This window comes from Balaenoptera musculus, chromosome 1 (assembly GCF_009873245.2).
Source record: "Balaenoptera musculus isolate JJ_BM4_2016_0621 chromosome 1, mBalMus1.pri.v3, whole genome shotgun sequence".
Classification (NCBI taxonomy): Eukaryota; Metazoa; Chordata; class Mammalia; order Artiodactyla; family Balaenopteridae; genus Balaenoptera; species Balaenoptera musculus.
In genome coordinates this window covers 183,994,166-184,007,928 of record NC_045785.1, presented here as the reverse complement: position 1 = coordinate 184,007,928, position 13,763 = coordinate 183,994,166, and the positions used below count along the sequence as shown (strand labels likewise).

General features: G+C 51.9%; 1 protein-coding gene across 8 annotated transcripts in view; it reads right to left on the bottom strand.

Moving 5' to 3' along the window:
* The window catches only part of NAV1 (neuron navigator 1), a 211,078-nt gene that overhangs the window by 28,490 nt on the left and 168,825 nt on the right, over nt 1–13,763 (bottom strand). For all 8 annotated transcript variants that reach the window (XM_036850675.1, XM_036850718.1, XM_036850728.1 and 5 more), the window contains 3 exons: nt 2,357–2,495; nt 1,612–1,909; nt 150–843 (listed from right to left, as the gene is read on the bottom strand). In XM_036850675.1, the coding sequence (XP_036706570.1) occupies nt 150–843; nt 1,612–1,909; nt 2,357–2,495 (1,131 nt within the window). The remainder of the gene's footprint in view (nt 1–149; nt 844–1,611; nt 1,910–2,356; nt 2,496–13,763) is intronic.

The window sequence follows — 13,763 nt, the reverse complement described above, 5'->3', positions numbered from 1 at the left end:
AGCTCTGAAAGACGGAAGAGGCGCCCGGCACCCGGGGAACAGGGGGGAGGCCCAGGGGCAGCAGGGGACAGGCCGCCCCGTCTAAGGAGCGCCAGGACCCTGGGAGGATGCCGGGCGGGCAGACAGGAGGAAGCGCCCAGCCTGGGTACCTGAGGGGGGTTGGCGGCAGCTCTGCCAACTTGGGGGCCGGGGAGTGGCTCGCTTGGCCCTTGGGCGTGCTCTCCGGGGAGCCCATGCTCTTCAGGGACACACTGTCTGGGTCCAGGGCCACAGCCTTGGCCTTGGCCTTCTCCTTCTCCCGGTCCGTCTGGTTGACGGGGGCTGGGGTGGCCCGCCCGCCGGCCCCCTTGGAGGGCTCCTTCAGCCTGGAGGGCGTCAGGCTGCCCTGCCTGGTGCTGAGGAGACTGGGGTCGATACTGCTGCTCACGGGCCGGGGGCCGGCCCGCCCGCCGGTCACGCTCATGGAGCTGGACTTGGCCGGTCGGGGCAGGCTGCGGTACTGGATGTTGGAACGGGCGCCCGGAGCCAGGAAGCCGGGCTCCGCGCTGTTGGGCACGTCCAGGCTGGTCTTGCGTCCGTTCGCCGGCTTGACGGGGATGCCCGAGGACTTCTGGACCTTGCCGAGCGTGGCCGAGCCCCCGGTCTGCACGACGGTGGCCGTGCCTGTGGCGGGAGGGGGCTTCTTGTAGCCGAAGGACCCCGAAGTGGATGGGCGCGCGATGCCCGAGGGAGGCTTCTTGGCGTCACCCAGGCGGTCGCGGCCGGCGTCCGAGGAGGAGCGCTGCAGGCCGGCGCTCTTCACCGCCAGCTTGCCCTTGTCGGCGGCCTTGCCCTCGGGTTTGCCTGCGGAGGGCGGACAGGAGTGAGCGCCGAGGCCAGCGTCTCCGGCCCCGGGAGGAGGGGCGCCGTGGGGCTTTAGGAGACTCTAACTGCGGGCGGGCGAGCGGGAGCCCCGCAGGCTGAGGACCCTTCTCGCCAGACGGGAGGGGACTCTGGGCGGGACTGGCCTCCGATTGTTTGTTTTGTTCTTTGCTGTTTTCCGCTCCCAGGGTAGGGTGTCCCATTTTGGTTGAAACGGCAAAGGCGATCACAAAGATGGTCAAGAAGGAATGACGTCTAACACTGGTCCAGGGAGGGAAGGTGGGGGAAGCAAAGGACTGGACCCAGCTGTGTCTGCCGGTGGTTAGGGACCAGAGGGAGCCTGACCGAGGCCGAGGGTCACCAAGGGGCCGCTCTGGGAGAGGCATGATTCTGACACTGTGTCAGGACCTCCCTGGGATGGCAAACAAGCCCTCAGGAAGGCAAGGGCATCACCCGCGCGTCCCAGGAGAGGAGAGGGACCCGCTGGACAGTGTGAGGCAGGTCAGGCCAGGCTCCCCCTCCTCTACAGCTGGGCCTAGGCTTTAAGCACGTGGCATTTGTGTGCCCACATGTGCACGGCGGGCATCGTACTGCCCATCTTCCCTGGCTCGGGACGGCCTGGGGACTAGGGGGGACGGCACGTGGAGGCAGCGTGCGGGCTGGCCGTCTCCCGAGGGCTAACGGCTGTGAGGAAGCCAGGGAAGCAGCACTTGGCCCCGGTTCCCCCCGGCCCCTTGTCACTCGGCTCACCTGCGACCTTGAGGGCGCTCTGGGCCGTGTGAGTGATGGGGGAGGTGACGGCCACCGGCGGGGTCTTGCCCTTCTTCAGGGACCCGGGGTGCCCCAGGGTGACGGGCTTCTTCAGTTCCCCAACCTTGGATGGGTCTTCGCAGCTCTCGGGCCGCTCCCGCCGCCACTTGGACGCCCCGGGCTCCATCTTCAGGCTGCCGCTGTCGTACTCCAGCTTCTTGGGGGCCTTCTCCTCCGACTCACTGAACCAGCTCAGCCCACTCTCTGCCAGCGAGCGCTTCTCGGAGTCCGTGCGCAGCTGGAGACGAGAGAAGGCAGGGTGGACGCTCGGGTGGGGAAGGGAGGACTGGGCGGAGGGAGGGACTTGGGCTGCCGGGCGGCCTGACTCTTCCAGAGCAGACAGTGAACCAGCCTTCCGCCCGCACCTCCAGGCTGCCAGAGAGGACGGCGCACAGGTCCCGGCTTCTCTTCCTCTCCAGGTGGGACAGCGCTTACGGGCATCCCTCCGAACTGGCGTGGGCGCTCCATAGAGGCCCGCCCACCAGGACGGCAGCTCACGCCTTAGGTGACTGCCCGGCAGCTAGGGATTTCTTTCCACCAGCTCAAGAAGGACTCGGCCAAGGGCACGTGGGAACCGATCCCACGGAGCAGGTGAGCGGACGTGCCACCCCGCGCACAGGCACGGCCCGGTCTGCCCCGTGGTTCTCTTGCAGAAGGCGGCCTAGGCATCCGCACTCCCACGTACCACTATAGTCGAGTTCCTGCGAGATGCCGTCGGCGTGGTGGGCAGGGAGTTGAGTGAGGAGCTGGCGTTGAACTCTTCCGAGCTGAGGTTGTCTGAGGCATCACTGAGCCCGCTGCTGATGGAGCTGCTCTCATCCCAGCTGCGGGACAGGAGAGAAAGGTTAGCAGTCAAGACAGAAGCCACGGCAAGAAATAAAGTTCCCATAATGAAGGCAGGGTGGCTGTACTCCAGCACACAGACCGGCCAGAAGGGGAAAAGCTTGGGGGTTAGTCCTGGGTTTGCCGGCAACGCAGAGTGATTTAAACGTCCCTGTAATTTGGTGATGTTCTTTCATAAAAGGAAGGGACTACACAGGGAACTCTACTCAACACTCTGTAATAACCTATGTGGGAAAAGAATAGGAAAAAGAAAAGATATACGTGTTAGACATACACTGAATCAAGTTACCTTACAGCTAAAACAAGAACAACATTGTAAATCCACTATACTCCAAATATATAATAAATATTAAATTTAAATTAAAAGAAAAAGAAGGGACTAGCTTTATCTGGTCAAGGAAGATGTTATATCTCCTTAACAGAAAGGTGTATTATAGACACAAGGTAATTCTTGGATCGAGCTAATCACACAAACCCATTTCCCGTCCCTATAAATAGCCTCCATTCTTAGAATTACTTTATCTTTATTTCTAGATGTGTTCTCTAGGTATTTCCCCTCCCTTTTCTAAATTTTTCCACACCTGATAACCAGGGCCGGAAAAAGACTGATCTTTTCTAGAGCCGCTTAGACCTATCACTTCTCACTGCCCCCCTCCTTATAGGGTTCACCCCATCCTGGGACCGGGTCCCGCTTCTTCTGGTAAGTGAACCCACTTTAGGTGCCGTGGCCAAGCAGAGGGGCCAAATGTGTGCTGAGTGGTTTCATTGCTCTGCCAATGGCTTGGAGTACCAGACTTGTGGTACCTGGGAGAGACTGTCGTTAAACATCTGTCTGTATGTCTTTATATCGAGAACCCTGGTCCGTATATTCAGAGAGCCTGACACAGCCTCGGTCACTCTCCCACAGTCGCTTGGCTATTGATTTTTGTGTTTGACAAGTTTCACAGTCAGGACGTTTATTCTTAACATGTGAACGAAATGCCTCCTCCTCTACCGTTCATACCAGTCTCCTCTTGGACCATCCGTGCTTGCTCTCACAAGTTTCTTTTTGTTCACACATTATTTTCAAAGCTCAAATTCCACCTCCTACAACCTTTTTTCAAAGGTCCCATTTCCCAAGCCTTTCCCCATTTCTATTTCTTCCCTCTGGACCCTAAAAAGTTCTTCAGAAATTCCGTGTTCAGTTTTAGAGCCTCAGACTGAACACGGGACTTTAGTAATTCCGTGGGAATTCTCTCTAAACCCTCGCATTTGCGTCCACAGTGAGTTTGTTCATCAGCTTCACGTGTGTGCTGAAGAGGCTTAAGATGTTTTCCGTGAATTAGCTGGTATCTGGGAAACTTCTCCCTTTAGATTTATTTTGAGTTTCATATCATGGAACAAAAATCAGACACACAAGTCATCTAAGTGCTTGGCCCAGATTTCAGCTGGCCTCCGTCTGATTTATTTGCTGGGAATAGGAAAGTGGGTGGTTTGGACATTTGGCTTGTTGCTCTGCAGGGATTAATCCAAATACATTGAGAAAGAGCAAAGAAAGCATGGGGATTAGACCACACTACAGAGTGAGCTAGACTTTATTACTATGAAATATGGCCATTATTAAATGACAATCCACCTCTTCTCCCCCCACTTGTGACATATATTAAATCTCACATTTGTTCTGGGCTAAAACAACACCTCCCCCCAACCCCATATTGTAGAGAACACATACTGAGCAGGAAAGATCAATTCTGGTTTTACCATCCTATCATCCTATCAGCTCTCCTGGGTCAAGATAAGATCTCTGGCAAACAAACAATTTCCAGCCGGTCAAATACACAAGAAGCCTGTCCTTGCACAGAGATTAATTACGGGTAATCGAGGCCTTGGGGCAGAGAAAACTCATATGGACAAAGAGGCCTTTGCAGTCCACCAACCCTAAAGAAACCCCTCCTTCGCTCTGCATTGACGGAAAGCCCAAAGCTGAGACGGGGAAGGGGTGTTTATCTTCTCAGAGACTCAGTTCCTCCTGGCCCCAAAGACCTCCGCTCCCAACTCACAGACTTTCTCCTGTAGTAAGAAAGTTCAAGCCTAATTACTGGGCAAGGGTGGCTACAGGATTTGAAGGTTTCCTTCAATTTTTCCACGGACTGGGGGCAGGGCGGGGGCATGGTTCAGGAAGTAATGCGAGCGATGGGGAGGGATGGGGAGCGGCAGGTGAGGCTTTGGTCACTCACCTGCCGCTCACCTCCTGCTGTGCGGCCCGGTTCCTAGCAGTACCGGTCCTCAGCCCCAGGGGTTGGGGACCCCTGACCTAGAGAAATTCCTTTGCAGGTCCTGAACAAAAGGAAAAGTCTGTTGTCATGACTAAGGGTTAAGCACATCCTTTGCAGGGAGCATATTTTCTTTCTTAAAAGAAAAATTAGACAGGTAATATATGCTCTAGTCAAGACTCGAACATTATGTAAAAATATAAAGGGAAAAAGGAAAAACGCCCCTTTTCTGCCCTCCCACTGTGACTTCTAGAGTAACCACGGGTAACGGTTTTTGTGCTTCCTTCAAGAGCACCCCCATGCGGCCCCCTGTCCGCAGCTGTCTGCCCTCTGCATCCGGGACCATACCCCACCCTCTGGAGGCTCTTAAGTTGGAACCTCAGGCCTCCTCTTCGTTGGTTTACATTATTGTTTTAGTGAAGTACCTCTTCCAGTAGGCTCCTGGAGAAGGGTGCTTGGGAAGCAAACTTTATAACATCTGACACATTATAAAATGTCATTATTCTATTTTACGTGTGAGATTTTGGTCAGGCATTGAATCCTTAGCTGAAAATAATATCCTTTCAGAATGCAAAAGCACTGCTCCATTGCCTGGCCTCTACTGTTGCCATTCTGACTCCTTGTCCCTAGAATGTGACCTGTTTCTTTGTTTCCTTTCTGGAAACGTTTAGCATGTTCCCCGGTGTTAGGAAGTATCATTAATGATGGGGCTTGGTGTGGGGGGCTGTGTTTACTCATTGAGCTGGATACCTTCCTGGGCCCTTCAAATCTGGACACTCGTGCCCTTCAGCTCTGGCAAATTTTCTCTGATTATTTCTTTGATGGTTTTCTCCTCTCCATTTTTCAGCGCTCTCTTCTAGACTGTCAGTTATTTAGATGATAGATTTTGAGGTTGATATTCTGATTTTCTCTTATTTTCCAGCACTACACACACACACACACACATATATATAAACTCTATTTTTTGGGCAGTGGCCTGAATTTTATCTTCCATTGCCTCCTTTCTGCTACCATTTTTCGTTTCCAAGGGTACTTTTGAAAACACCATAAACACCATATCGGTTTTTCTCTCAAGGACACAACCTCTTCTTTTAACTCTCAGAGACATTCATTCACTCATTCATTCAGAGAGTCAGGTTTACAATCTCTTTGCCTCGCTTCTAGCTCCAAGTTGCTTTTTTCTGTTTGTATTGGTGAGACTTCTGTGTTACAGACCTTCTCGGACCTCTGACAACCCTTGGCTGTTTGCTCATCTGTAAGCCTGGGACCCTCATCGTTAAGATCTTTGGAAGCTCTGTGTACACAGGTAGGACTTGTCAGCGATGGCGTCAGTATAGGGAGATGCAATGGGACTGATTCATGTAAGTTTCTTCTCTGGGGCTGCTCAGATTTCCTAGAGATGAATCTCCCACCCTCCTGCCTGGAGGGAATAAGACCTGTGTTCTGAGAGCTGAGCTGGGGAAGGTCCTGGGGGTCTCAACATTCAATATGCCAAGTTTCACTCAATACTGGCTCAAAATCTAAGCCTTCACTGTGCCAGGAGCCCACGAGTGCAGAGATCCCTGTTCTGTTCTCTCCAGAGCTTCCAGTCTTCTGTCGACTAGGGGAACAGCCGTAGCCTTCCTAGGAGGAGGGGATCTGAGGGTCTGAGGTTTCTTACATAAATTTCCAACCAGTCCTCCTGTTTTTAGTTTCACCTGTTCCCCCTCTAAAGGTACCTGATGTCACCAAATCAGCAAGCTTTTTAAGGGTCCTGGGATACAAACAGAGGTGCTGCACAGCTGTCCCCACTGTTGGCTTAGGACTCAGCTTCGAGCGGATAAATCAGTTCACACCTGCCATTCTGATTCCAGCTTCCCCAGATGTTGTGGCTACTGTCTCTCCCTTCTAGTCTTTGTCCTTGTGGTTTTATGATTTAAAAAAAAAAATCCCAAACCCTTTATGGTCATTTTACTTTTGGGAGTAGTTGTGAAATATATTAAACGAATTTTATCACAGCAGCAAAATTCCCCTAAATGACGCTTAAGAGCTCGTCCTTTTGGATTCGATGTTCTGACGGGTCGACTTTGAGTGGAGCGAGGAGAGGAGATATTGGTGTTGGAATCAGGAAGAGGCAGAAGGGAATTCCCTGGCAGTCCAGTGGTTAGGACTCGGTGCTTCCACTGCCGAGGGCACGGGTTCAAACCCTGGTCGGGGAACTAAGATCCCTCAAGCCTCACGGCGTGGCCAAAAAAAAAAAAAAAAAAGAAGGAAGAGGCAGAAGGAACCATCTAGATGAGTGAGTGTTTGGGGTTTTTTTAAAGTATTTATTTATTTATTTATTTATTTATTTATTTATTTATTTATTTATTTATTTATTTATGGCTGTGTCGGGTCTTAGTTGTGGTACTCAGGATCTTTCATTGTGGCGCATGGGCTTCTCTCTAGTTGTGGCACGTGGACTTAGTTGCCTCGTGGCATATGGGATCTTAGTTCCCCGACCAGGGATCGAACCCAGGCCCCCTGCAGTGGGAGCGCGGAGTCCTAACCGCTGGACCACCACGGAAGTCCTGAGCTGAGTTTTTGAAGAATCAAGAGCCGTGGGAGAGAAGAGGCTGGGTGAACCCTGTCCCTCCTGAAACATGGCTGTTTAAGGTGTAAGAACAGAAAGTCTTTAGAAGAGTTCAAAAAATCTACCAGCTAGTGAGTCAGAGGACCGTGGAGTACCTTCCTGGCCAATCAGGACAGCGGGGGGGGGGGAAGGAAAGCAGCTTAAATACAGCGCCAAAATGAACAGACAAAGTGGAGTCAGGCCCCGCCCGAGCTCCGGAGGGCTGTCATGTAGCACGAAGAATCTCTGCTCACTCTAAGCTGGGTTTTGCTCTCTTTCTTCTGTTTCTCTTTGGATGTGTTTCTCACATAGATCTCAGGTGGAGAAAAGAGGGCTGGGCAGCGACAATCTAGGTCTAAATTTACTGGGACATAAGAAAAACAGAACGCAGAGAGCTTAATATTCTTTTATAATCCAGTCTATTTATAAGTCCAAACAACAATCACTAACGGGTAACTGATGTATAAGAGAAATGTTCTCTTGAGCATTTACAACATTTTACACAATTTACTTTGAATGGTGTACAAGTTTTCATTCTGGGACGGTTATTATAAGAACAATGACACTTCCTCGTTTTCACCCACCCTCGGAATAGAAGATGAAATGAGTCTGAATAAGCACACGAGAGACTGAGTCACATACAAACAAGACGACAAAAACATCCCTTGTCAAGGGATGTTTCTAACGTGCTCGACAGGGTAGAAGGTAAATTAAGGCATTTTCTCTGCAGGGTATTTATTTCCCCATTTCCCCATCTCCTCATACCCCTTAATCCTCCCTCCAAATCTTAAACTTCTCATTTCCTGTTTCCGCTAGAAGTATGACTTTTTTCCCTGTCATCCGACCAACACCTTCGATGTGTCTTCAACGCCTTTTTCTTCACTTCCCTCCTTGAGCACCCCCATCGTCCTGCTCCCCACTGTATTATGGGGCTGGCCAAAAAGTTCGTTCAGGATGGTCCGTAACATCTTATGGAAAAACCTGAATGAACTTTTTGGACAACCTAATGCTACCGGCCTGTCCATCTTTTCTTCCTTTACGTTTCTCCTGCTTTTGCTCTGGTTCAGAGCCTAACGACCTCTCAGCCGAAGCCCTGTGAAAGGCTTCCATCCACCCCACTGTCAACAGAGTTTCCCTCCTTCCAACACACACTGAATATCATCGGGAGAAGCCCGACCCAGCACTTCCCCAAACCTTCATTAGCTTCTCGCTGCTGAGACAAATCAGAACCCTGCACCCCGCTGTTGCAGACCGTCGGTGAGCCCTCGTGAGCACAGCGTGTGACAGAGCGCGGATAAATGTTGTAACCAGGCTCTCCGAATGCAAGTCCTGTAAACTCTGCTCGGGGTTAAGCTCGCTGTCAACGTGGCAAACATCCACCGAGCTAACATTTACAGGGCGGCGTCAGCTGTACGGACACTTGACAATGACTGTCCAGAACAAAAAGGGGAAAAGATATAAATGAAACATGAAATCGGAGGCACAGACCACAGACACGAGAGGACTCAGAGCAAGGGCTGACTTAATTCTCCGACCCAATGCAGAAATACGGCCCCGCCACGTAGGACGCGGCTCAGCACGATGCTCACCCCCTTGTCTCCGCTCCTAATTCCTAGTCCCCTCAGATTCCGCCTCGGTGGCCAGCGGGCTCACCTCGTGTCTTTTCGGAAGCACAGGCTGCCCTCCTCACCACTGTGCGGAAGATTCTGGAGCCCTGGCATCATCACGGCACTTGACAGGGACGCACACAGACCCGACCCGCCTCCATGGGCTTCCCCCCAGCTCTGCATTTTGAAATCAAGGCCCACACCAAACACCCAGTTTTCTACGAGGCTTTCCGTGATCCTCCTCGTCGGGAGAAATCGCATCCTCTTTTATGTCTTCTTAAACTCATCTCTAGCTCCAGTAGAGCATCCTGCCTTTAAGTAGTTATGTCCGTGCATCCCTTTGCTGGACTACCTCTCCCTGAGGGGTAGGACTGTGTCCCTCATACAGTGTCTGTACACGGCGGGCAGACTTGAATTCCTGGCTTGTGAAAGCAGGGATGCATAAACTCAGAGAAGGGGTTACGATTTGGAAATGCTACATAGCTGTTCTCTAAGAATGACTGGTAGTTTATCTCCAAAGAATCCTCACTTCAGTGGGAATTGATAAACTCTCTCTCTGTAGAACTTTTAGATCTCTGCTTAAACTCTCCGTCTATTCAAGAATGTAATCCACCTTTTCTACCAGATCCTTAAAAATACCTATTAGAAATATTTGACAGGGACTTCCCTGGTGGTCCAGTGGTAAAGAATCCGCCTTACAATGCAGGGGACGCAGGTTCAATCCCTGGTCAGGGAACTAAGATCCCACATGCCGCGGGGCAACTAAGCCCGTGCGTCACAGCCACTGAGCTCGTGCACCTCAACTAGAGCCCACGTGCTGCAAGCTACAGAGCCCATGCGCCCTGGAGCCTGTGCACCACAACTAGAGAAGAGAAAAAAAAAAAACCCTGCATGCCACAACTAGAGAGAAGCCCGCAACCAAGACCCGATGCAGCCAAAAATAAATAAATAAATAAATCTTAAAAAGAAAATATTTGACAATCCTTGTCTGCTAATTCCAACAACAGAGTCATCTGCTGGTCTGCTTCTATTGACTATTTTTCTGCCAGTGGTATTTTCCCATTTCGTCACAGGTCTCATGACTGCTTATTATATGCTGTGTGTAAGTGGATGGCAGCACACACACCTAGAAAACGACGTGCCCCTTCCTCTGTCAGGCTGCTAGGCCTGAGGGCTGAGTCGGTCTCATCTGCGGTAGAGCTAGGTCCGGGTTTTGTTGTCACGTTGGTTAAAGTTGGTTCCAAACGTCTTGGGGGCAGGATCAAGGCTGTCCTTCCTATGGGGCTTCGGACGTGACCACGGTAAGACCCCAGAGATCTCTCCACGCTTTACAGCCCAGCTGCCAGCTTGCAGGGCCACTGAGTTCTCTTAGCTGGTGGTGACCACCTCCGTGCACTCAGAGAAGGGCCCTGTGCCTTGTAGGGGGTCTCCTCCACGCTCCTGCCCTGCTCTTAGCTTCCTCTGTGCTGTGCTGCTTCCGGCTACTCCGTGAATGCCCCGTGCACCCCAGATGGGGAAGGGGTGTCTGTCCCATCTTTCTGCCCTGCCCTCGGTCATTGGCTCACGTCCACTGTGTGCTCTCAGGGAAGGCCCTGTGGGAAAGAATTAAGGGTGGGTGGGGACGTACTTGTTCTGTGACTAAGTCTCCTTGTAGCCAGTTCGCATGTAGACTTTGAAAGTTTGTACAAAGTCCAGCTGTTTTCTCCTTATCCTCATCTCTGGTGGGTTAACCCTCTGCCTCCCGCCGGGCCCCTCAGATGAAAGCAGCCGAGCATTCTTTCTGTCCCAGGAAGGGTTCATCCTCTCTGGAATTTAGTTCAGTTAGAATACTTTGCATCTTTAGATACTTATTTTTTTCTTTCCTAAGTTATGTTTGTCACTTCTCCAGCTCCTTCTCGCTGTTGGGTGGGAGTGGCAGTGTGTGGTGACCTTGCACCATTCCTTCAGTAAATTTCTAAGCCCTACGCCTAGGGCTGTGAGCAAGCCAGTTGATCCCTACGCTGTTCCCTTGCCCACTTCCTAGCACCGGGGTACACGGGTGCACCCATCTCCTCTGTGGGACGAGAAGAAGGACCGTGGCGGGGGAGGGCAGCTCATCTGGACGCTCCCTGTTTGTGTCTGTGCAGGCCCAGGGCAGTGCACACGGTGGGGCGCACCCTCCCCCGGGAACAGCACCAGCACTCGTGTAGCTCTTGGCCGCCCCTCCCAGACGTCTCCCCGCAGAACTCAAGTGGCCAAGGGAGTCAGAGGGCCAAGGGTGTGGGCTAGCGGATGGGAAGGGCGGGCCGGCTCGTGATGCACAGGAAAATTCCTTAGCTCTCCCCAGCCCAGCACGGTCCTAGGAAGGCAGACCCGAACACTGAATCGGCATTCCTCTGGTCCAGAACATACGTGCCTGGCGAAGCAGCAAACACATCTCTCTGGTTATTTACCACTTTACGGCTCCTTTACTACTTTAAGGTTTCAGAGCTCTGAAACCTTATTTTCTCCTCTGAGAAATATCCGCCATACAATAGGCTGGTTATAAGAGTTGGGCTGTTTTTTTGTTTTTGTTTTTTTCTGTTGGAATCATTTTTTACTCCCAGGTGAAGTTTACGGAATTGGGAGCCTGGTGTTACAGCCCCAGCAGACGCCGAGGCCTTCCTGCTCTCCATCTTGGTATCACTGCCGTCTGAACGGAAACACGCCCCAGGACAGCAGGAGGCTCTCTGACCACACAGTGGACCCAATTTCCAGAAACTGAATTCCCAGCTGCTCGTAAAAAGAAGCCGGAGTCAGACCTGGGAGGCTTGCAGTGCCCATCGCTGAACCAACGAGGGCGACTCTATTCCATGAAACCTACAAACATCGGGCGGGCCAAGAGTCACCAACACACGTCCCCCTGGCTGGCGCTGGTAGTCGGCTGCCTAGGCCCGGCAGTTAAACAGGCAGCAGCGAGTGGTGGTGAGTCAGCAGAAATCAGCCCAGGGTGGAGCCAACCTGACAGCCAAGGTGTGCGAGTGTGATGATCTGGCTCCAGGGCCCCGGGGCCCGCACGGCTGCGGCTCAAGACAAAAGGAACATGTTACTAACGCCAAGTGCCTTAGGTGATGCCGCCTGGACGGCTCTGCAGCCCCGCGACTCAAACTGCTCTACTTCAGGGGACCGGAAAAGGAGGATCCGGAGCTTGGTCCAGGACCAGCCTGTCGCAACTAAATACGTAAAGAGACTCCCAATTACTCTGTCCTCTTGGGGAGGCTGCCCGGTGGGCTGGAAGTGGACACCCTGATTCTTGCTCTAGTTTTGAAAACATCCACAGCTTCCCTGGGAGGACAGCACTTCGAGTTAGGATACAGCTTTCCCCGCTCACCATCCAGGATGGGAGGTAACGGGCTAAGCCACGTGACACTGCCAAGTTTGTAGGTAGAAGACGGTTGACCGGGGGCACTTCCATCTGGTTCAACATCACACGTGTTTCCTTTTGAGTCTGGCCTGGGCTTCAGCACTTGTTTGCTACAGAAGTGCGGTAGTGGGTTCTGAACTCTTAACAACAGGAAGACGCTGAGTTCTGGGATCAAACGACAGAGGTGACAACCTGTCCTGGTTGAGGCCTAGTTCGGTGCCTCTGAAAACAAGGGAACACATCTTGGACTCCCTTCAATCCTAAGTTCCAAAGAGATCCCACTCTTCACTGCCTTTGATCCTTTCTCCTCCAGGCATTTTCCTGGAGGCGAGCCACTCGGGTGCCAGCCCGCCCAGGGCCTCCCCAGAGCTCATTCACAGCCACGGCGACGGCTCCGAACAAGGCATCTGGTTGCTGATGCTCCTCTCGGGCCCCTGCAGCAAGTGACCCTCCTGCCCCTTTGGTTACCAGGTGGTCACCTCCTAGGTCTGTGTAATATGGTAGCTACTGGCCACGTACAGATACACACTGAGCACCTGAAATGTAGCCAGTCCAAGGTGTGCGGTACGATTTCAAAGACTTAGTACCAGATCCCAAAGACTCGGTGTGACAAAAGAATGCACTATATCTTATTAATAATTTTATATTACATACTTAAATGATAACGTTTTAGATATATTGGATTAAATAAATCATGTTATTGTAATTAATTCCACCTGTTTTACTTTTTAAAAACGTGTTTACTAGGAAATTTAAAATCATGTATGTGACTTGCACCATGTTTCTACTGGAAAGCGCTGTCCTGGAGGAAACTCTTGGTCAATGGAAAGTCAGCTTCGAAGAGCTGGGGTTCATTAGCTGCTACAGTGGTTACAGTTGGTCCATGACCTGAAAAAGCTGTGGTTTGCAGTTAAACGTCAATGGTGCTTCTCTTGATGGCACCAGATGTGGCACAATTGCCGGGCACATAGACTGAATTATTCGCCACAGTCCTGAGCATTCAAAAGGTGAAAGAGGATAAGTGATTTAAAACGGAAGAAAAAGAAGACAAGATCATGGAGGAGTCGGAGTGAAATTGAGCAACTGTGTGATGTTCAGTTTTGAAAATGAACCACGGCCACGTAGAGAGACCGACGTTCTGCTCAGGCACCGGCAAAGCTCTCACCCGCCCGCGTGGCCTCAGCTCTCCAGGGCGAGCGCAGCACAGCGCCTGCTTCATTACATGTCTGTGGTTTGGCCGAGGCCACGGCAAGCCAGCCTGGTCTGGCCAACAAGGAAGAACTGCACACAGAGAGATTTAGAAGAAGAGGGGGTGGGGCAGAGAAGAAGCCAACGTAAACGTCTTGAGCTAACGGTCTGCCGAGCCTTAAGGGTAAAGATCACCAAGAAGAAGGAACTCTACGGCACCAGGTAACCAG